The 25,101-nt window shown below is 33.2% G+C and overlaps 2 protein-coding genes across 3 annotated transcripts in view; both read right to left on the bottom strand.

The window, feature by feature from the left end:
- Ctl2 (Choline transporter-like 2) overlaps positions 1-12,643 on the bottom strand; it is a 32,842-nt gene extending 20,199 nt beyond the window's left edge. For both annotated transcript variants that reach the window (XM_077430816.1, XM_077430820.1), the window contains exon 1: positions 12,564-12,643. The gene's annotated coding sequence lies outside the window, so the exon portion shown is untranslated. The remainder of the gene's footprint in view (positions 1-12,563) is intronic.
- A 2,573-nt stretch (positions 12,644-15,216) lies between these two features.
- G9a (histone-lysine N-methyltransferase G9a) lies at positions 15,217-23,245 on the bottom strand. The gene is made up of 16 exons (XM_077431253.1): positions 21,150-23,245; positions 20,789-21,082; positions 19,414-19,535; positions 19,164-19,348; positions 18,801-19,096; positions 18,477-18,757; positions 18,061-18,392; positions 17,810-17,985; positions 17,585-17,743; positions 17,437-17,500; positions 17,220-17,362; positions 16,596-16,740; positions 16,352-16,516; positions 16,033-16,266; positions 15,780-15,958; positions 15,217-15,705 (listed from the first exon to the last, which is right to left on the bottom strand). Exons 1-16 carry the CDS (start codon positions 23,012-23,014, stop codon positions 15,534-15,536), a joined length of 4,812 nt encoding a protein of 1,603 aa, XP_077287379.1. The 5' UTR covers positions 23,015-23,245; the 3' UTR covers positions 15,217-15,533.
- Positions 23,246-25,101: the final 1,856 nt, after the last annotated feature.

The following is a 25,101-nucleotide window of genomic DNA, read 5'->3' as shown; positions in this document are numbered from 1 at the left end:
CACCTACATTAGCGTGACACACCCCTAATTTAACGATGATTAGAATTACATAAATATTTTCGAAAACGCAATGGGCTGCATATTTGTTTTTTTCTCACTGTTGTTAATATTATTTTAATCCATTAAATAAACATTGAATTTTTGGAAATAATTGTTTGCTTATAAACTTATTTCGTACACTTTCACACACATCCTCTTGGGTACTAATCGAGCATTTCCTTTGTCTATTTTCCATCAACAACTACTACTCTTTAATACTTGTTGTTATTGATCATCTACTGTCATATTTTGCATCAACACGTGCCTCTTATTTTTCTTAACTTTCAGTCAAATTGCAAAGTTGATTTGTTGCAAAAAAATACCAACAAATCAACAATGTAAAAATTAAATATTTAATAAATTAATAAAAAAACAAATGGTTGACAATTTGGTTCCCTTAAGATATTGTACAACGTGAATGTGAACAACACGACTAGAAAAAAAGTAATAATGACTTCTCAGAGTATATCATGACTGAGACCATTTTTTCATTGACATGTGGCATTTCAGGTCAATATATTTATTCAGGTCAGGACCTTTAATATTTCAATAGCCAGCCCTTTACTTACTAATAGGGTCCATAGACGACGTGATTCGTCTTATAATTATGTACATATATGTCACAGTGAAATTATATTTCAAGTGAAAATATATTTTCATTGACGTTTCAGTGAAATCATAACCAGTTACATTCACAGAATGGGTTTTATTAATTTAAGATTAGATTGTAAGGGTTAGGATAGGCTAGGCTAAGTAAGGGTTGGTCCTATTAATTTAAGATCTGGTTGTTTAGGTTAAATTTATAGATTTAAACGTTGTACATTCATTGTTTGGTACATTTTTACTTCTTGAATTGGTGAAAATATATTTTCACTTGATATATGTATGATTTTATTGTAACATATATGTATATATGTATATAGTTATACAACTCTAACTAGAGATTGTCAAAATACTGAAAACCAAATTCCAAAATTGTATCATAGATGTTGAAGGACTTAGGGATAATATTTTTGGCACGGCTGTAAAATAAATTATACGACATGTCAAAACGACATTTAATGTCAAATTAAATGTCTCTAAAATAGCTCACACGACCCAATCGGCGCCAGCCCGGCAAACCAAACATCATATGGGTGTCCAGTAACGAAAATAAAATTTGACGTTTCAGTGAAATCATAAGAACGTTACATTTTCACTGGCCCCTATCAGTGAAATTATAATTTTTGACAGTAGTACGATAGCGCGTCGCCCTGCTCTTGTCCATTCCCAATCTTCTCATGGTCCACAAATCGTAATATTTTAGCATCCAACACTTATTTATTTAAGGGTTAGGTTAGGTTAGTATATGTTAGGGTTGGTTTTATTCATTTAAGATTATGTTGTTAGGGTGGGTATTTATTTTTGTTATTGGCAACCCATTTGACGTTTGATTTGCCGGGAGGACACCGATTGGATCGTGCGAGCTATTTTAGAGAGAGGCACTCTTTTTATTTGCAGGGCGAAATGTTTTGGAGATGGTCATTTACATAGAATGTCGTGATAAATACATAATTTGTCTGGAAATAGGGCTATTTGGCCGGGCCCGTAAATGGTACCCCAATACTTATGTACATATATCCAGGGCTTTTTTTTTAAAGAAAAGGTGCCGGAACTTATTTATTGGCAAGTTTTTTATTGGAAAATATTGTATTCAAATTATATTATATAGAATATTCGTTTGAAACATAAAAACTGCTGAGAAAAAAGGATGCCGGAACGCCGTTCCACCGCGTTACATGGGAAAAAACCCCCGTGAAGATCTGTTATATTTGTATGTATATGTAGTTTTTTTGATCATTACGATATCAATATTGTATTGTACGGAATAATTGTACGTCCAAAACAAATTGCCCAATTAAAGTCGGGCGATTTGTCTCTCGATCTGGCGTAGAAAATCTAAAGGTGTAATCTCGATGTGATGGGGATCTAGTATTTAGTATCTGGTGCAGACTTGAGTCCCTGATATGATTTATCTTATTTCCTCTTATATATATTATTATATATTTACATCCGGCCACACATACATATGTACATACATACAAATATTAATTACTTTATATGATATAAAGAAATACTACGAACTACATAATCCATTGTGCACATTTAGATATGCGGTTATTGTTCGATGAGTAGTTCAACAGAAAATTCTCAATTGTATAAAATTGTGGTGTTTTTAATTAATCTCGCATATCTTTATAATCTTACGATGACGAACAATGGCGTTCGAATTGGCACCATAAAAATTTCCATAGCTGGATTGCCGCCCTTGATATTAGTCACGAATTTAGTCATAAAGAGCCAACGATCCGCAAATTAAACCCACCCTCCCCTATCTGAATTTCCAGTCTGAGTAACGAAACGTGAGTGTCCTTGTGAAACTCCTGAGGATTTGGAGCAGACGCCATATAGTCGCGACGACTCCCCATACCATCCCCATAGAGAGGGCGCGACAGGCTGGCGTCGAAATACAAAAACCACTTGTTTACAGACTATTTCGTTTTATTATATTAATAACATTGCGTCTCTACCAATATCTTGTACATACATATATACATGACAAAAGCAACAGTGTTTCTATGATATTTAATAGTGGGGAAAGATATGGAGTAAACATATGTATGTATTCGGCAGACGATACATTATAATACGTACATAATATGGCTTTGATCATTTAATAAAGAGATAAATATTTGTTTGTTTCATCAACATTTCTTAATTTAATAATAACATGAGATAAATATCATGATGAGGCGAGGCTCTTGTATAGGAAATTAGATAGTGCAGTAACCCAACCAAACGGGATTTTGCACAAAGAAAATATAGAAGAGCAAAAGCATTTTCCACGAGCCGTCACTGCTTATGATAATATGAAGTGAAGTGAAGTCTAAGATAAAATATTCCAAATTTCAGCCGCCCAAAGTAACGCTGGTCAATTCGGCTGGTGTTAAATAGGATAAATTGGACTTGAAATTTGTGTGAAAAGATGATCAATATATTTTATTTTTCGACATCATTTGTTTTTTGATGTAGACAAATAACTGCGTTTATTTGGAAATGAGACAGCATTTATGCTATTCGGCAACCTCGAAAGAAGATAATTGGATCATATGACTTTGAAACATGATTAAAAATAAGTTTACAATACGTATAATAAAATTACTAATCGAAATCGGAACTGAAACAGAAATCGGAAATCGGAACGAAAACAGGAATCGAGAATCGGAACTGAAACAGAAATTGGGAATCGGAACTGAACAGGGATCGGGAATCGGAATTTAAGCAGGAATCGGGAATTGGAACTGAAACAGGGATCGGGAATCGGAACTGAAACGGGGATCAGAAATCGGAAATCGGAACTGAAATAGGGATCGGGAATCGGAACTGAAACGGGGATCAGAAATCGTAATTGATACAGGAGTCGGAAATCGGAACTGAAACAGGGATCGGGAATCGGAACTGAAACGGGGATCAGAAATCGGAATTGATACAGGAGTCGGAAATCGGAACTGAAACAGGGATCGGGAATCGGAACTGAAACAGGAATCTATAATCGTAACTGAAACGGGGATCGGGAATCGGAATTGATACAGGAGTCGGAAATCGGAACTAAAACAGGGATCAGGAATCGGAACTGAAACAGAAATTTGGAATCGGGAATCGGAATTTACGAAGGAATCGAGAATCGGAACTGAAACAAAAATCCGGAATCGGAATTGAAGCAGAAATTGGAAATCGGAATATTGTTCAAATTTTAACAATTTTTTTAAAATTTAGTAAATTTCTTTGAATCTTTGAAAAAAAAAATTGCTTATTAATTATTTGGGGGGGGGGGGAGGGGGCACCCAATTTATTTAATTTGCCACTGTGTAAAATGTGTAAATTGTCGAATTAGTTGTGCGTTTTAATAGCATACTACTTGATAGTAATTGAAGTAGCAATCGAGAAATCAATCGATCACAACACTTCAACTATTGATACTTGGTATATAAATAAAATAAAAAATATGTGACCATGAATTTACATATTTACATATGTAAATGTACAAAATTACATACCTATAAAACTTGGAATTAAGTTTTTGAATAAAATTAAAATCTACTATGTATAACCACTGGGTTGTAAAAACCAAGCGATACCTGAGGTAACGAAACTGTGTCGATGCAATCACCATTGCACGGTTCAGCACTTTTTAAAATGTGAAAATCAGAATTTCTATCACCCGGAAACACTATTTTTACGCGACTTTTATAAATGTGGAAAATGCTTAGTGGACAGCAGAGTGATTTAAAATTGTGATACTATTTAAATTAGCACGTTTATTTTGCGTCATTGAGTCATAGTTAGTCGCTACGATAAATCGTCCAACTGATTGCACAACAGATCGTTATAGTCAAATGAAAACAAGAATGAACTTAAAATTATTGATTCATTTTCTATACATATTTTGGTAGAGGAACAATCATAACATAAAAATTAACACAATGAAGTCCGGATGTTTTAGTTAACAACTTTGCACCTGCAGAAATAAACCAATGATTGTTTATCACATTATTATGCTACACGCTCCATTTGTATTCCATGCATGTGTGAATTTTCCTACCAATGAATTGATGTACATGCATATTGATTCCCAAACTTCACAAATAAAGCCTCATAAGCCCACTATTAGCCACAAACATGTTTTATATTGCCTTTTAGAACTATTCTTATAACAGCCTTTGTAAAATATTTCAAATCACAACTAAAAAATAAAATCGAAGAGACGGTTTTCGAATTTCCCTGGGAAAAAAGGCAAATTTGAATTTACGAGGTTTACGAGTTGATGTACCGATACATATGTATGTACGTGGATACATATGTACATATGTATAGTGGTGTAGTGGGGTGGGTGCGGTTCACTTCACCACTTTTTTATGTATTTTTTTCGTCTGCGGCACTTTTTTTCCTAATACAAATAATAAATCAATAAAAAACACCTTTGTGCACCTATTTAATAAATCTTTTTTTTTATTTTCACAAAGCATTTAAAAAAAAAATGTTTTGGAAAATCAATATTGGCGGATTTGAAATAGATATATTCAGCACTCTGACACTTCTTTTTTTTTACAAGACTATTCTATGTTTCACTTCACTTATTGGTCTGGCATTATGACTCACCACTAAACTAGCAGCGTGGTCTAGTGATGAGTGTTGTATTCTCTCGTGCTAGGTGTCATGGGTTTGATTCCCACTGGAGTCTCGTTGTTGGCCAAACCTTGGTTTGTCGAGGTCGGTCGTTTCTTATCAGAATTTGTCAATTTTTCTGATTTGAAACGATTCCTGTAAAATTGGCTTTTCCTATCCAATTTTCTATTGCGCAAACCTTGAGTTTTTCTTATTTCTCAGGTTTCGCCAGATTTTCTATCCATAGATGTCTCTATGGATGATTATCGAATCTAAAAATTTCGTATTGTTACATAATAAATGTTATTATTCGTATTGTTTACGATGTTTGTAATTACCATAGATGTCAGGTGTTGTTTCGATATGTATGTATGTATGTTATAATTATGTATTTACATAATAATATATGTAATATATAATTTCTCGAGTCTCGAATCTGTTAAGCACACTCGCCGCTTTGGAGCAATCTGTTAAGCGAGTGTGCATGATTAATTAAAAAAAAAAATGTTCCTACATTCTTCCGATCGTTTTGAAACTTTGCCATTTTGCGAGATTTGGTCAACGAAGAAATTTAAATCGCTTCTTCCAGTACGATGGTGAAAAATAATCGTAATAAACAAGTTTAAAAATGCAAATATTTTGGTCATCTTGACGTTTAGCAGTCAGGAGACTTATATGTTTGACTTCCGCCACCCACTCGTTTTGTCAGATTTTAATTGTTTAAACGCCTATAACTTGATTTTTTCACACTATATTTTATTTTAAAATTTGTATTATAGGCTCTAATTATTTCTCATATATATTTTTACATCACTAATAGTTTTAATATTCTTGATATGATTTTTTACAAAATTCCACCCCTTCAAATACGTATCACGACATAAGGTCCAATGATATAAGTTCAATGGATCACTTATCAGGTGGACATTCTATCGGGTGGATCTTCTTTCATTGTACCTTTGTCGTTGAATCTTATATCACTGGACCTTATGTCGTGGAACCCTTCAAATATGTCGAGCTTTGAAGCAAACCCTGCACATATTTTGTCAAGTGTACATTTTGGCTGAATTGAGTTATGAACGCAGTTGTTTCTGTTTTCATGTCTAACTCTATTCTATCAGAGTACATTGGTAACTTTACAACAAGTTTTAAGTTTAATTAATCACGAACATGTGTACAAACTTATTTCCAGAACTAACAATTGAAATATAACACAAGTAAAAAATAAAAGCAAAAGGAACTGTCAATTGAAAGACAGTTGACTGCAGTGAATCATGAAAATTATTAGTTTTCATTGTCTTTGGTTGGAGTTTTCACCCACATATGTACATATGGATGTGCTGTAAAGACTCGATACGTTCGAAATTTTGTATTCGGCTGGGGAGCATTTACCCCCATCGAATCAGACAAATACGAGTACGTGTCCGGACCGGTTTGTTTTCCTATTCGGAAAGAAAAAAGCTTTTCCGCCCCAGTCGTAAAATAGAAAGGCAGAGGTCCTTAACACGCGCACTTTCTTTCCCGAAATGCAGAGTTCGTGAACCGTCTGCGGCCTCCCGGTTCAAATCGGTTGATTAACCCTTCCAGGTCTATGATTACCTACTACGTTGCGACCGTCGCATCGTATGCACACATTGCCATTCGCATCAAGAAAATTATTATGCTAATTTTTTGAAAAACGTTACTGGGTCATACGTAGTGCTTGCCGAGGTCGTCGCGATAGTGGATGGTTCATATGTATGAAATACCAGGCCTAAACTTGCTTGGGTATAATTCCTTATAGCGAATATGGGATCCACCGTTATCGATCACCGTCAAAAAAGGATAAAATTTTACCGAAAATGGTCCAAAGGGTCGTTTTGGTATAGATCACTGTCAAGCAAGGATAAATACTACCATACATTTTCAACGACATAGGTCGGATGTGTCGTTTTGAAAGGACTATCCCATGTAGGCGTCCACATTTTTTCTATATGTTTAAAACTATCTAAAAAAAACCACATTCACCGCTGTCAGATTTCGCCCTAATTCTTGAATTTTGTTCTTGAGCTTCTATAATATGTACGTGGTAATACGTCATGTCCGTCGTTGCTGGAACAATTAGTATCCGATAATTATAGTTTTACTAGTTGTTCTACCCGGCTTTGCTCGGTATTTGTAATATAAACAGCGCAAACATGGCTAATATAATGGTAAATATACATTTGTTTTTTTATTAAATTTATTTGAATCGAAAAAAATATAATATTCAACCAATTGAATTGTCGTCATAGAAAATTTGTTTTGTTTATGGAGTTCCCAACCAAAGATACATACATACTTACATACAAAGTCTCTTTCGAAATTATATATTGGAGATAATTCAAACGATTCTCATTGTTTTTGTACGTTATTTTAATAATTCCGTGAGCGCAATATCGCGTGAGTGATTTGTCATGTGAGCGCGTTGTCACGTGAGTGATTTGTCGTGTGAGTGATGTATATCTATTTCATGATAGTTCAATTACTATTAGGAACTTATTTGCAAGATTGTTTTTTTTTAACCCGTTCTTTCTTTTTTTGTTTTGTTTTTTTTTACCTTAATCCTTTTTGCTTAATTTTCTACTGTTACTCACCATAATCTACTATTATTTACAAATTTGTCATTTTTTTCTTTTTTATTGGCCTTCATAGCAAGTTCCATTTTTCATTTTTTATGCTATTTGAAGAAACTTTAATTTGGCTTATGTTTAACTATTTATTTTATTATCTTTGTTTTAGCTGTAAGTTTCTCTGTTTATTACATAAATATATAAAATAAATAAATAAAATATGTGAGTGTAACGTCCGTGAACGAGTTGTCGCGTGAGTGAAATGTCGTGCGCGTAACGTCGTTGAGTGAAAGGTCCGCGAGTGATTTGTCGTGGAACCAATTTCGAGTTTTCAGCAATCTCGAATTTCACTAAATCGTTTAAAAATGCTGCAAATTTACAAATTTGAGCATAGATGCCTTTGTGGTGTTAATTGATATGTATTTACTTTGTATAATACGAATAATACTTGTATCAATTATACAATATTTCTGGCCAGGAGAATATGCGGTTACCAGTTAGGCCTTCCTGGTATAAATTAAAAATAAAAATAAAAATATTGCTGCTATACTTGCAAGTGAAGTACGAAATTTCGTGTCGGAATGAACTATGTGTGTTTACATTACCTAGTACAACAACCACTCACAATGAAATAAACTTGTGTGAAAGGAAATAGGGTGACCTCATTTGAGGGCTCCGACGAGAAAATCGAAATGTGTGAAAATCTTTCTTATATTTGACAGGCAATGACGCAATTCCATTGTTTCAAAGTCCACTAATCTATGAGCACGTTTTCCTGTTTTGAAAAAGACATCGATGCGTCAGTTTTGTAATTAGCGCGAAAAATATACAAAATATCAACATTGTCGAAAATCAATTTATAAAAACGACACGATGAATAAGTGACGCGTGGCGATCGTGTGTAAATATAGCTATGAACCGGCAAGAACTCGGCAACAGGTTGAGAGTATCTGGCTTTAAGAAAGCTTATTATTAGAGTTAGAGTATGAAAGCTATTTATATCATTGTGATAGGGCGAAAGGAAAAGTCACAAAATTGTTTTGAATGATTGATTGCGTGTAATTTTGAATATGAATCGATTAGTCGAATTTCCGAGGCGCGAACACATGTATAATTAAGAATGTAAACAAAGCTGACGTAAAATCGATAAATTGCCCACGTACATACATACATATGTACATGTATGTATATGTCTGTCTGTGAAAATTAATTAAAATTAAAACGCCTGTCGAGGACACGTTGAGAATCTGCGGAGTGAAGCAGTGAATGAACTTCAGATTATTGCCTATCTATAGATGCGCAAAGTGGTCTGTTTAGGAGTGCTTTCTTTAAAATGAAATAAAAAATTAACGTACCGCGAAAAATGTTTGAGAGTATTTTTCGTATCATTTGAACACTTTAATTCGACTTTTGATATTAAAAAAAATAAGTATATGTGCGTGTAATGAATATAAAAATAAATATTTGCATATCACTTTTCATGATGCATATTACTTTAATACGTTTGAAGAACGAGATAAGATGAGTAAAGCGTAGTTTTTTTATATAAAATTTAATATTATATGTTTAGTAAAATTGTTTTAATATTCATTTTGAGCGTAGGATTATGACTTTCAAATACAGGCATACTATAAAATGCACAAATTACAAAACTGTTCAAAAATTATTTAATGGAAATGTTCGATAAAATAATTTTAATGTAAAAATAATGATAATTTATCATGTTAGGTATATATGTATACTAATTACATGCGTATTAGATTATGACACGTTTTAGCGTGTATAATAAAGTTTTTCATTGTATGTACATATAATAAAGTTTGTACGTCATTTGTGAAACAATGCCATAGTAATCCGATTCGTATCAGAAATTAATCTGTTAATAAATTAATATTATAAAAGTGTTAAACTTCACTTAAGGAAATTTAAAATTTTGGATATTGAATAAATAAATAAAATAAATTAATATTCGCAAAAGTCGCACGTATATTGTTGATTTTATTTAGGTGTATTTTTGTTCGTTTTATTTGATATTTTAAATGTTGTTTTTTTTACATTCAAAGTAAATATCGCACACAGTTAGGGAAGGATTCACTCCAGTGCCTTTCTGTTGTCTTCTGATGCGGAAATAAATGAAAGAATGAAGGGACAATGAACTTATTAGTGCGGAGAATATTAGACAGTGTCCATTTTTATTGCATTATCAGTATTACATACATATATTAGTTTGAATAGATTTATAAATTGCTTTGTCTTTTCTGTACATATGTACATATAAAAACAAGAAAAATTGAATCTATTCGACCAGAATATTTTGAATCATTTATTGTTTGATCAGTTTATATTTGGAATTAGCCTTGAGCGTCACAATACTGAAATATATAATCGTCGATTAGTTTAAATTGAGAAACGTTGATATTTGCTTGACGCTGAAAAACACGTAGGCGTACATACTGGCAAATAAACAGACGGTATAGTAATACTGGTTGATTTATAATAACATTTGTATAAAAGTAATTTAGGTAAAAAATTGTGGGATGTTGTAAGTAAGTAGAGAGTTGTGTACAATCGAGATGAAGTAATTCATTGTAAACGTATTCTAAAACAATTTACATGCGTATTAAGTAATTAATTCATCAATTATAATAAATTAAAACGAAACTAAAGGATGTTTGTTTTTCAAATTGACAACAATTTTTCCAACGACAGTCAATTTGACAGTTGACAGCTGATTTGTGCCTAGTTTTGTTTGCTATTTTACTATGAACAGACTGACGACAGAACAATATTTAATCCCTTTGGATTATTTTATGTGGGGATATGTGAAGTCGCTAGTCAACGCCGATAAACCAGAGACGATGGACGACTTGGTAGCCTTCGCCGCGTTATTGCCGATATACGGCTCCAGATGCTTGAAAAAAAAAAGTGGTCGAAAATTGGTCTTCCAGATTGCGCTTTATTCGAACCAGCTGTGACACCCATATGTCCGATATTATATTTAAACACTAATTATCTTCCAATAAAGCCAATACCATGGCCATTACCACGATTTTGATGTATTTAATTTAATTTTAAAGTTCTATACCACTAAAAAAACACCTTTATAAGCAGACTTGTTTTTAAATTTGTACAAATTGTCCGTAGTTTTATCCGTGGAATGATAAGAATAAAATTGTATGTACATAGTTCGGCGATAGAAAGCCTTTCCGGTTTGATTTATATACGAATAGATATGAACATACATATGTATATATGACAGGTGAATATTTATGAAGAGCTGATTGCAAGTATTCTAACAATATATGTAGTTATCTTTTATCTTTAGTTCCTACGAATTTTTTTATAATATTCTTTTATGAAAAGTGATATTTGAATATTGAATCGATTACATTAAAATGCAATAAGACAATATCTTAATAGCATGTAAATACAGTTTAAATTTAAATTTGAAAATTAAATATATACTCGTATATACCGCATGTAATGACTCATTTGAATCAATAAATATAACGTATTAGCATCGCTGACCCATTTCAACAAATTCAATGGAGGAAGTCATTACTAGGGTGGAGAGAATTGTACAATATATGTATGTTGGGATTTTTTCTAAAAATCATTAATGTGAATAATCACTACCTATCGTATATGTACATACATTTATATAAAATCGTGGAATAAATCAAATTGGAATTTAATGAACTATCATAAATGGGGAAATATCTAAGTTTATAATTAAAATCACGTTTATTATTAAAGTAGACATTCAAATGCATTTATTCCATCTCAAATGTGTCAAAAATCATTGTGGTCTCTGAATACAAACGAGGCGAATTCTTTTGTGCGACAGCGACACAATGCACAACAATTTAGTTCGTTGTTCGAATTTAAATTTTTGCTCAAATTAGATGAAAATACATATATGGAGGAATTTTTAATTGAAGACATTGTAATTAAAATAATTTAATATAATTATAAGGCATGGCTCATACATACACACATTTGTACAAATATTATATCGATACATTTTCTTCAATATGGTCTCAAATATAAATGCAAAATTAAACCTACGATTGCGCAAATTTCACAACTGAGAAATACTGACACAAAAACACTAATTTGTGTTCTGAATTAAACTAATCTAACCGGAATATCAACAGACGAATTGCTTGAGTCGTAATTATTTATTTCGGAAACATTCAATCGGTAAATATGAGCTGTTCAATAATAACTATGTACGAAAATTTTTACTTTTGAAACCAATAATTATTTACACATTTATTATAAGATAGGCTGAGGATAATACAGCTAATTTTTCAGGTTATTATTAATATGTACATACATATTTTAAATTATAAATAAATTCATTGTCATGGTAAACGTCCTGCTCACAATTCACGCGTAGCTCCAATTATAAATTAGTTTGCTTCAAAAACACGTACATTCGTCCAGTCGTTCTATGAATAATTTAATTAAAATAAACCCACGAGTGTTTAAGAATTACCACATTTTAGGAAATTCAACAAAATCATTCAAGTAAATAACACAACGAGTACGTACGTATTTTGAAGCACCCAAAAAAAACGACAACAAACGGCGGCCAACAGGTTGTAGTTTCCGGAATTAACTCAATTTCGACCAAACAGGAAATCCAAAAGGACGATTTTAATAAACAGTCACGTCTACAGGAAGTTTATGAATTTTTAAAACAATTAACCCACATAAACATACCATTTTTTCGTGTTGAACGAGTCGATCCAAATGTGCGGATGCAGTACGTCCAACCAGTATGACGCGCGTCGCACAACTGAGACGGCTCTACGAAAGTTTTTGTCATGATAATTGAGGTTTACCTTGGTCTGACGACCGACATAGTATCCGGTAATGGAGCACAAGTGTATCGAAGAAGAATTTAACATTAGAGAGTGAATAAAGATGGAACGCTAAATGAGAAAAATCATAACAATCTTCGGTACAAAATGAGGCAACACAAGGAAATGGCTGCGCGACCGAATTCCCGTTGCATTCCGAATCGTACCAGGGATGCTTAGCCTTTTATTGAACTCGATTATTATCTCAGGTAAAATCTCCGAATAGGTGTCGGTCAAGAGTGGTATGAGGGCAAGCGCTGGTTTTTACCTGTGTAAAGATATCGGCCTTTTGGATTTCCTGTTTGGTCGAAATTTTGTAAAAACTGTTTGTAAAAAATAAGAATTTTTCTATTACTTCGAACTAGGGGTTGCAAACATACCGGAATTTCCGATACTGGTATTATCGAAATAAAATGAAAACGATCGAATAAGAGATAAAAATGACCACTGACAAGAAAGCCATGTGAAACGTAAAGGAGGTATGTAAAAAAGAGCGATACCGGTATTACCGGTACTTTCGGTATTGTTTTCGAAAAGGTTTGCGAACTTGAGGCACATTGTAAGCTGAAAATGTTGCCGAACATCGTATTTAACGATATGTATCAGAAAACAGTAAAAATTAACAAAAAATTTACAGACGTGTGGCGTGATGAAATAAACAGAGCTCGAAAACAATTTATAAAATAATAGCTCGTTCAATATTGTGCATGCAAAATATATACATAGGTATTAGTTAATAAGTTAAATAAGTTAGGGTGCCGCTCGATGCCTCAAAGGCGCTTTAAATTTTAAAATTACAGCGCCAAAAGCCATACGAAATTTTAAATTAAGGCGCCAAAGGCGAAATTTTTTTCTAAGGATGTTTAGAAAAAATTACCCCAGGGCGCCATTGCGTGTAAGGCCGGAACTGTACATAGGTATACGCATAGATCGTTTTCGTAGATTTTAGCTATGGAGATATTGTTTTCGACAAATAAAATGTACGAATATGAACAAAATCGATACTTTTTTAATACCGGTATTACTAAAGGCTTATTTTCGGTCAGATACCGAAACTACCGGTATCGGTACTTTCGGTATTGCAATCGCTACTTCGAACATTTCGTACCTTTGATGGTACTACTAACAGCAGTATATTAATTGGCTAAAACTATACATTGCCTAACAACTGTAGCGTTTTACTATTATAATTAAGTCTGACCGATGGCTTTGAAATATCGATTCTGATTTGATCATGTGTATACCAGTCGCTTAAACACGTAAATGTTTCCTAGTTTATTTAATTTAAATTCTGATTACACAAAAAATTCTGTAATTCTAAACTTACTCACATTGTATGTATCATATATATAACAGTAGCGGCTCGTGAGAATTCATAGTGGGGGGGGCTGCAGAGATTAATCAGGCTGTAGTAGCTCGTTAACCAAACCGGTGATCGAATAAAAACAAAAATAGCATGCATATGTACTATACTGGGAGGGCTGCAGCCCGCATCCCGTGTGGACGACAAAAATAGCATGAATCTGTACTGTACTGGGAGGGCTGCAGCCCGCAACCCACATGAACGAGCCGCCACTGATGTATAAGCTTTTAATTAGCACAATTTCTTTACAAAAGCTTTGAATATATTTCAGAATCGCTCCAAATGGATTTCACATGAACTCAATCAAATAGGAACAAGGAAATTATGATGTTTTTTCACCAGCCCATTTAACCTATATGTACATTATTCTACTTGCTTTGTAATACTTTATATATTATACAAATTGCTTTATATATTATACAAAATAATATTTATTATTCGTGGTTTCTTTCAAATGATTCCTTTTTTCAGGTAATATTTGATTTAAACATAATGTAACTATCAATTCTGATATGTAGATACGTTGTGTATCCGTAAAAATTATCTCTAAACACACAGTGGAAGCCTTTAATGTTCTGTATGACTCTCTAGATGTGAGAATCAGGGATATATTTACATAGTTTTAGGAATACTTTATATGCAGGAGATTGAACGTTAGAAACCATAACTATTATAGAATGTATTTAAAGCAAACGTTAAAAATAGAATTTTCGAACCTGCATTTTTACGTTTCTTATTAATGTAATGAGCGTACTAAATTTGGGTCGCCTTCCATGGGTTGAATTTCCCTGAATAAGCAGTTCCTCATGAGTCATGATGATTTAATTTCAATTGTATATATGATCCTAGTTGAATTTATATACATATATACTTATACACGTTCCCCCAATGAAATATTCGTAGTGTTGCGTTGATCAGATAAGATTCGCATAAGAGTTTGTTCTATGAAAACTTATTTTATATTTATAAATTTTATTTGTTTACATATGTTCGTATGTACATTGAATATCTGTAAATATGTTTTTAAAGTATTCCTATCAGTTCATTTTTTAGATCTTTTTCGCAGATAGCTTGGAAAGCATGGAATATGTTCCAAATCCAAACCAACACGCAAACCGCAATACCAAACGATAAGATGAAAAAATGCATAAAACGATACACGCATAATTTATTTATAATAATAAATAATTACATCTATGCAGTCTTATAATTGATATATTTCATGATAAGCCTTAAAGATAGTACTTAAAATTAATAAGTAGTCTTCAAAAGCCTTAAAAGTACATAGTTTTATTTAAAATCATATCACAAAACTAAATACACAATTAAATTCAAACAATATAAAATTGAAATAAAATATTTGATAGTACTTAAGATTATTGAAGTATTATTATATTTTATATATAATTGTATTCGACATTTTAAAGTTCGTTCGACTTATATAATATGAATACGCACTAATTATAATTATTCTAATTTATCATCAGTTTCATATTTATCGTCCTGTTCGAGTGAAATATCTTGATCTGAATCAACTTCCTTAGCATCATCCGTTTGATTGTAACGACATTTCGATGATCCACAATTACAAGCGAAACTCTTAGACTTTATATTCCAAAATTTTTCCCCATAATCAAATCTATAATATAATAAGACAATTTTATTTAACACATTCAATAATTGAATCATAGAATTCAGTAAAATAAAGCTTACCCAAGTTCCTCATCAACATTTATATCCTTACAAGCAAAAAATGCTATTCTGGGAAAACGCAAATCTCGATGATCGACGAAAATTCTCACCGGAACCAAATTCGGCTCACATTTATGATTTATAAAACGTGAAACATTTCCGTAATTCTTCGCATCTATACAATACGGCTCTGTTATATCCTACAATACAAAAAGAAAATAAAATAAAAATATTCATATTCATATTGCTATCGATTCATGTATGCAAAAGTCACTTGTAAGATATCTCCTTTCGTTTCCAATTCGAAAAGATAAGAATCATCTTCTCGATGGTAGGCCAACGATCCCGGTAGAATTTCTCCAACATATTCAGATATGAAAGAACCTTTTAGAATCGGTTGGGTGGCACATACACCCCAACCACCACCCCTGGCTGCATTTTCCTTCTGTCGAAAAACTTTCAACGTTATAGGAGATCCTTTATCTATTCCGTGATTTATGCAGTGTAACTAAAAATGATGAAAAAAAACACGCTGATAATATAAATTCATTGTAAAATAGAATCTCGGCTTGTAAAAGGTTTCGTTTTCTCACTTTATTACAGGAACAAACATCGTTGCATTCGAAAATCATAGGCGGATCGCTGTAATCAAAGTAGGGTACAAGTCTACCGTTGATGTCGTACCAAGATTGCATGGATACATTTGTGCACATGCACGTAGCTTCCGTCTGACCACAGCCGTCCTTGCAATTACAAACCTGTACGCAAAAAGGTGAAGTTTAATAAGAATTGTTGAAAAAATATATGAAAAAGTTGTATATAAATAGGAATATGTACCTGCATAGACGATATTTTACGGTCAATATTTACATCGACGGTAAAGCAATTTTTAGTAATGTATGTAAATACGTTGTTCAAATCTTCACCGTCTACAGAATTCACACAACGTATGGGATTCAATTCTTTTCCATTCGAAATATCGCTAAAAAACATTATGGCAACGATTATTTTTATGTACTTTGATTATTCATACAGCTCGGTGGTTGGGTTTATATTTATTTAGCACCGAATTCTATCCCGTGCTAATCTTTAATGCTGCCAGACTTGGATATTTTTGATTCCAATTCGATCGTTACCTATCAGAGTTTGCTAATTTATCTGATTTCATTGTTGAAACAGTTCCTCCATCAAATTGGCAAAAACCATTCTACCCGCTGTCACAAATATCTGAATTTGATTTATGTACTAGTCTAAATCCATAGATGTCTCTGGATTAATTAATTAATTAATTAATTGTTAATTTCGTGTTCTTCATCCTCTTGAAATTCAGCGATTTATGTAATAAAAATGCTGCAATGTTTGTATTTAATTGTCTAGGAAGGCGCATTAAGGTTTACCTGTTAGGTCTTCCTGGTATATATCTATGTAAAAATTATAAAATACAAAAAATAAAGCACATACTTCGCCATGATCTTTTCATCTCTGGTTGGAGAACGAACAATACTTTGCAATTGTTCGTTAATTGCAAGAGATATGTAACATTCACAAGTGTCTTCGACGACACAGTCGATAGGAGTCTCTCCGTCGAGATTTTTAAGATTGATCTGTAAATAAATTCATAAACAATACTCATCAAATGAATATGTTAGCTTCGAGGTGCGAAAATGAATATAATTACCAAAGCACCACGAGCCAACAATATGATTAAACAATTGTATTGATTTTGCCGAGCGCTCAAATGTCTGAAACATAAAACAAAATAAAGAAATAAATCTGAACACAATATACATATGATAAGAATTATATAAAAAAAATATTAAACATACAATGGAGTGTCACCGTTTGCATTAATGGCATTAACTCCACTTCCGAAATTTAATAGGTCTTCTAAAATGGCTTTACATCCTGTTGAAGCTGCCCAATGTATAGGAGCGTTATTTTCCAAATCTCTAGACATCGGATTAGCCCCATGTTCTAATAAAAGTCTGCAATAAAATGGGAGACCGGATTCAATATAATAAAAACAAATTATCATTTCATCTTTAACTAACCTAGCAATCGCATTATGTTTGTTTTCAATAGCCCATACGAGAGGGGTTAAGCCACCGTCATCCTGTTGATTTACAATAACCCTAGATTTAAATGAATTATTATTCAAAAGCGACAAGCAAGTGATAGCATCTCCGTTTTTAGCTGCAAAATGAAGCACAGTTGCTCCACCCGGTCCCTGCAATAATGAATATAAAAATTCGTACTAAATTCTATTTTTAATTATAAACATTCAATACAAAGAAAAAATAACCTTCAAAGTCAAATCGCATCCAGCCTTTAATAAATAATTTATAGTTCGTCGGTACGCAATCGTATTACCGACAATATTGTTCAAAACTCCATCTGAACGATTTGCAATGATATCTTCATCATCGTTTTCAAGTTCTTGTTCATGAATTACGTTATCGTAATTGATAACAGCTAACATCAACGGAGTTCTTTGCTTGTTGTCATACACGTCCAACTCCAAGCCGAGCGTTCTGAATATATACAAAGCACTCAGATTCATTTCTTTGACGGCTAGATGCATGAAGCTTCCATCGTCAATTGAAGATATTTGTTTGCGAGGATCAGCTCCATTTTCTAAATAAAAAAAAAATACATTTACTTAAGCTGAAATGCTAGTTTATGTACATATATACTAAACTTTTAAATGAAAATAATTACTAATGGCAATGAGAATTTTATCGATTGTATTTTCTGAATCGAATATTGCATGGATCAAATCAGTATCTGACTTATTTTCATTCATGAGAAGTTCATCATAGTCGACGGGGTTATCCTGTTTTGGATTGTCACTGAAGAAGTAATTTTTAAGGCATTCTAAAAGATCTTGCGGTAAAACTGAATCATCAGCGTCTTCCGATGAACCGTTGATTAGCAATTTAGAATTCGACGAAAACGACATGCGCGCAGGAATCCTGAAGAAAATAAAATATAATATCATACGTGTACGAATATATCAACCTTCAAATGTTTATAATCACTCGCCATTGTAAACGAGGACTAGGCAAAAATATCATAGGGCCGGAACATTCCATCTGTAAGTTCACTTTATGGCAATCGACATTGATCGGATCTAGTGTGACCGAGTCCAAACCACAATGAGGACACCCCGGCTCTGCATTGTACAGATCGGTGATGGTGCCTTTCGGTTGAGCCGGCTGATCAGCACACGGAGACGACTCCGGATCAGTCATGTGACCGGAAGGAATCAGCAACGGCACAAACGGCAAGCTGCACTCCCAGTGAAACAGGTGACCTTCGCTGCATTGATAATGCACACCCTGAAAAATAAAGCCAATATTGAATAAAATCACACTATCAAATAGAAATGTTCAAATCGGTATTTACTTGAGTGCAAAATACGCCACAACCGGAGCAGCAATGGTGCAGAGCGAGCCTCTGGTGGTGCATATCGCATGCGAGGAAAAATGCAGCACGGGATCCCGCCCTGACAAGTCGATTGGAGTTGATTGGTCGGCCACACCCCACATGTCGGCCTCCAATGTTTTCAATCGCTCGGCAAAATTCAGGATCTGTGGTTTGATTTGCATTAGAATTTTGGAAAATCACATACGTGTGACGATTAAAATCAAATTACCTGATATGGAATTTGGATCGGCGTGAATATTAGACTGGTCTTTGCATAAGCAAGACATGAGATTGACGTTGGTGTTGTAATTTTGATTTGACGGTGCTTTTTTAGCATTTTTGTCGGAATACCTAAATCAAATGGTCAATGATTCATTTTATTTATTTAAGTTTAAGTTTGGACCATTGTGGCATTACAGGAGTCCCTAATGCGCCACAGTGGTCGAAAAAATACAGAAAGATAATAAAAATAAATATATATACAATATACATGGAAAAAAAAATACATTTATACATAATCATAAAAAACAATAGCATTGTATTAATAGCAGATAAAGTAAAAATATCAAATAATAAAATACTAAGTAGGGAATGTCTTGCACCAATATATAAGAACCAACTGCAAATACAAATCATCCCTGTGAGGCGCAAATGGAAGAGAGATGATCAAAATTCCACTCATACATCACATTCAATTATGAAAATAATCATGAGCGCAGGCTACCAGAAAAATAAGTTAAAATAATCTCCGATAACCTACGCTCACTGAGGTTGAATATATCACATTCAGGCTCAGCAGCAATGATTTCATTCTGAAGTCGGATAGCTCTTGGAATAGGAGCCATTCGATAAAGAACTGTGCGAGCAGGAGGTACAACCATCAAATGATGATGTCTACCACGCACATAATTATTAGGGATATAAGTCCCGACCGTTGCAGAAACGACGGGCATGAAGTATTACCACATAGAAGCTGGAGAACAAAACGAATTAATGAGAAGTTTCTCCGAAGTTCAAGGGAATTATACCCAAGCATGCCCAAAAGGAAAGGAGTAGGGCAGATACATGGGCAATACTCATACTCTTTCCTATATAGTAAACGAAGAAATGCTTTTTGCACTTTTTCGATAATAAGAGAATAGTTTGCTTCATGCGGATTCTACACAATCGCATTATACTCTAGCTTACTTCTAACAAGCGAGTTGAAAGAGTTTCTCTGAAGTTCAAGGGAATTATACCCAAGCATGCCCAAAAGCAAAGGAGTAGTGTAGATACATGGGCAATACTCATACTCTTTCCTATATAGTAAACGAAGAAATGCTTTTTGCACTTTCTCAATCATTAGAGAGTAATTTTTTTCATGCAGATTCCACACAATCGCATTATACTCTAGTTTGCTTCTCACAAGCGAGAAGACAAAGGGTTGGAGAATAACCCAGCATATCTCAAGACAAATCAGAGTCGACGAAAAGAAACGTCAGTGACTGTCTTGATTTGAAAGGTGAGTTGAGGATCAAAAGTGATACTCAAATCGACCATAGATAAGCAATGATAATCGTTTGAATTATAATTAATAAGTAAAACTATACTAATCGGATACTTACATTTCCTTAACGATTTTAGGAACACTTTCGTTCTGTTCTCCAGAATTGTTCATCTTGAATCGTTTTCTGGTTATTCTAAATGTGACTTCGTCTTCGTCTTTGTTGCTACCCAACTTTTTCTCGCCCGCCATTGAATCTTCACTATCGGAAAGTGCAACTTTCCTTTTAGAATGTTTGATACTTTTAATTTTCTTTGTATCAATTACGGGTAAGTCTTCAATTTTTACTAAATCATCATTTTCTACAGTAGATTCCATACATTCTTGAGTTTCAGATTCGATAGTTTTGTCCAAACTGAAATTTAAATTACACATAGAAAATGTACATAAACACGGATTTAAAAAACAAAATGTTAACTGACCTTAAAGTGGCTTGATTTCGAGTTATCAAATGTTCAATTAACGCTTCGGTGTTTGTAGAATCCATCGTAGACTCGTCCGTAATGACATCTCGATCTTTGAACACTCGTTGGTTTTTATTATCAGACACGGCTTTCAATCCTAGCTTCTTCAAATGTTTCTTTTTCAGTTTATTCAATCGCTTACGTTCGCTGTCCTCGTCGTTTAGCTCACACGAATTGTTCTTACTGGCGCGTTTGGAACTGCTAGCTTTCAGGTTGACTTCTGGCTCCTTACTCGACGGTTCAATGTACGTAGCTGGTATTATAGCCTGTTTGCTTTCACTTTTGGTCGGATTTTCATCATCAGATGCGACTTTTTTATCGTCAACCGAAATGTTAGATTTGACTTGTTTTTTCAATTTTGGTTTTTCATACTGATGAGACTTTTCTGGGGTTTTTTTCGATGAGGATCTTGTTACTTTGACTTCATCGGGAAGAATGTTTTTCTCCGAAATCAATGCCAGTCTGGCATTATTCTGAGTTTCCAATCCGAGTCTCAGTTCTCGATTAGCGAGAACTTTTGCCGTCGGTTTTATTCTACGCGACAAACGAGTTTGACCGGACAACGTTTCGTTGAGTATTTTTTCTTTACGGGCTATAGCATTAGCTAATACATTTTCGGAAAATTCTTTTGACCTTCTGCGGGCTGAACGTTTAATAGCAGTCTTCTCTTTATTCAACGGTGGCGAGTCTTCAGAATTAGAATCAGACTGATTGACAGCAATCTGTTTGTTTTTCCTTAAAGACGGAGGTGTTTTAGTACTTTCATCTGATTCACTATTTACAAAGGACGGCAAAATTTCATGTTCTGCAATTTTTTTACGATATTTTTTAGACTCTTCGGGTGTATTGCTGACATTAATAATCGAAGGCTTTCCTCGTAATGATCGTCTGTTTATGATAGCAATCGCATCTCCTTCAAATTTCTCATTGGAAACAATCTTAACATTAGTACTGCGCGGTCCAGATTTTTCGGATCGAAATTTCAAAACTATGCGTGGTTTATTTTGTTTAACTTCGACATCTTCCTTTACTTCCTCTATTGTAGAAACAGCATCACTTGTAAGTATATTACTATCAACCAAAGCGTCACTTTGTACAATTTCAATGTTATGCTTTTGAGTGTGAGATTTTGATTTGACCTTTAATTTTGTTTTCTTCTTTTGCACAGGCTTATTCTCAAGAATCTGAACCGCTTTAAAACATTCGTATTCGATCATTCTATCTTCTGACTCGTCCATTATAGGTAAATTTGAATCTAATATTAAAGAATTTTTCAGTTCCTCATCGATAGGCAGAATGACAATGTCTGAAATCAATTGATTCACACTACCGTCTATATTATTTTCTAGATTGAGCTCTTCGGCATTATTTTCAATTTCACTTACGTGAACAACATCTATATGATCCGGTTGATATAACAAATTCAACGAAGAAATTTCGATATCGTCTGAAGTTGTCGTCGAAACTGTAGAATAGTTTGGGAGAAATTCATCAATACCCAGCACATTTTCAATCACTGACTGATTGGCGATCTCGCTCTGAGACGTTTGGGGAATGTCATCTTTTTCGTGAGACATATCGTCACCGGTGATGTCAGTTTCATTACAAATTGAATTAACAGTGTCAATATTGTTAGGAAACTCAAGTGATACGGCGTCGCTCGACGAAGAAATATTCGAAGATTGATCCTGCTTGTTAACGGAGTTCTTTTTCTTGCTTTTATTGGCGTTATTGAAGACAGATTTCATGCCGCTTAAAACTTTCGAAAATAAATTCTCATCATTGTCGTTACCGTTATTTTGACTCTGAAATCTCGGATTCATTTTCAAATGTTATTTCTATTTTTTTTATAATTTCAATAATTATTTTTTTATACATGAATTGATTTATTAATATCTGAATTTAATATGGATTACGATCCATTTTTAAATTGGTCATATATGATAGTTAGACATTAATAAAATACAGTATAAAGTGTCAAATACAAAGATAAACCGCCTTCAATGAAAAGGACGAGCCCCGCTCGTTTGACATTTGTCAATAGTGTTGTCAGTGTATATAAGCCGAAAGAAAAAAAATGCTAAGCATAGCCTTTTTAGCTTTTGGCTTTTGTACGTTAGAACTTTTAATTTTAATTTAATACTTATAATTTTTTCTTATTAAATATAGTAAATAAGTTCATGATGTTGTCGTCATATATCAGGATATAATGGAATTGTAGTCAATATCAGGATATCAGTTTTAAAAACATTAATATAACTGCTATGTGTAGCCGAAATAAAAAAAGAATCTCATTTATTATAGATAACGTAATGTACATATGTATTGATTGTTTTACAGGTTTATCAACCAATTGGCAGCTCTCGACAGCATTACTGAAAAAGGAAAAAATGCTATTTCTAAATTATTTTGAAATAAAATAGACATAGATTTTTATTTTACAATTAGGGATTTTGAGTTACGGTAAATTGTAATTAATTTATGACAAAATGATACTTACTTCAAATAAGTATTCCTCATACTTACAACTTGATTTATTTATCTAATTGTACAAATCATATACATACATAATTATTTTGTATTTTTCACTATATAATACATTTTTATTGCATTAGCTGGTACAAATACTATAAATTCATAGAAATGTATATTTTCAAATACTTATCAATATTATTGTAAATACCAGAGCGGTGGAGTTGGAGCATTTTATGTAGAGTTGGAGTCAAAGTTGTAACAAATTTTGTCAGATGAAAAAGTGAAAGCAAGCTGATATGAGGATTGTAAAAAATCAACCGACTCCGACTACTTTTTATTAATTAATAGTATAGTATTTCGGTATGCGTTGACTAGATTCTTTAATTTTATTGAAGTAAATCGACTAATAAATTGAAATTTAATAATTTATAAAAATCATGAATTTAAATTATATTATAAATAAAATCGTTGAATTGCAAATATTTTGATGTGTTCTGGCCAAAACTAATGTTTCATCCGTCTCATACATTTTTATTAAACTGATTTGTTTGTGTATTAAATTCATACATACATATATGTAGATCTCGGTAAACGAATTATTTCACACATTGTGATAGCGCACACGACAATTGTTGCCATAAAAATTGCGAATTGGAACTCGAAATCTCGGGTAACTCTTGATGATTGAAATTTTTGGGTGCCAGACGTTCCATAATCGAGATTTTGGTGACGTGCGCGAGATCGCTTTGTGTGAAATAATCACTGAACCGTAGATTTCAGACCAGAAAGTATAAGGAGAGGTTGCTTGTAGGTCATTATGCTTTATTCATCAGATAAAATAGTGTAAACGGACTTCTGTATTTTTAAGAATGCTCTTTTTGTATAAAAATTGGTTGTGGCTATTTGCTGGTACTATATCTGTGACAGGCGCAAAGCCTTCTGCGCATGCGCGTGAACTATCACTGTCAGCGTGTTTACAGTTAAAATTTTGTTTTAAACCTCTTAAAATTTAGTTCGAACTCGTAATGTGACGTAGAGTAAAAGATATTATCCAAATTAGTTAATATTATTAATTGTTAGAAAATTATTATCATATACAACATATAATACCTACATACAAGTACAAGCCGCAAACTAGCTAAATGATATAAATCTATTATAATAACGTGCGAAATTTATTTGCCTCATGTATAATGAACGATTGATTAAACAAGTCTAGCATACATTCAGTGCTGGCCTTACACCCAATGGCGCCCTCTTTTTTCTAAACGCCCTTAGAAAAAAATTTCACCTTTAGCGCTCTAATCTAAAATTTTGTATGGCTTTTGGCGCTCTAATTTTAAATTTTAGAGCGCCTTTGGCACATCGTGTGGCGTGACCCAGCCCCCCCCTAAAATTGGCACTGCTTACATTAAATGTAAGAAATTATAATCGG

This window comes from Arctopsyche grandis, chromosome 5 (assembly GCF_051622035.1).
Source record: "Arctopsyche grandis isolate Sample6627 chromosome 5, ASM5162203v2, whole genome shotgun sequence".
Classification (NCBI taxonomy): Eukaryota; Metazoa; Arthropoda; class Insecta; order Trichoptera; family Hydropsychidae; genus Arctopsyche; species Arctopsyche grandis.
The sequence above is the reverse complement of the archived record's forward strand: the minus strand, read 5'-3'. Positions and strand labels throughout refer to the sequence as shown.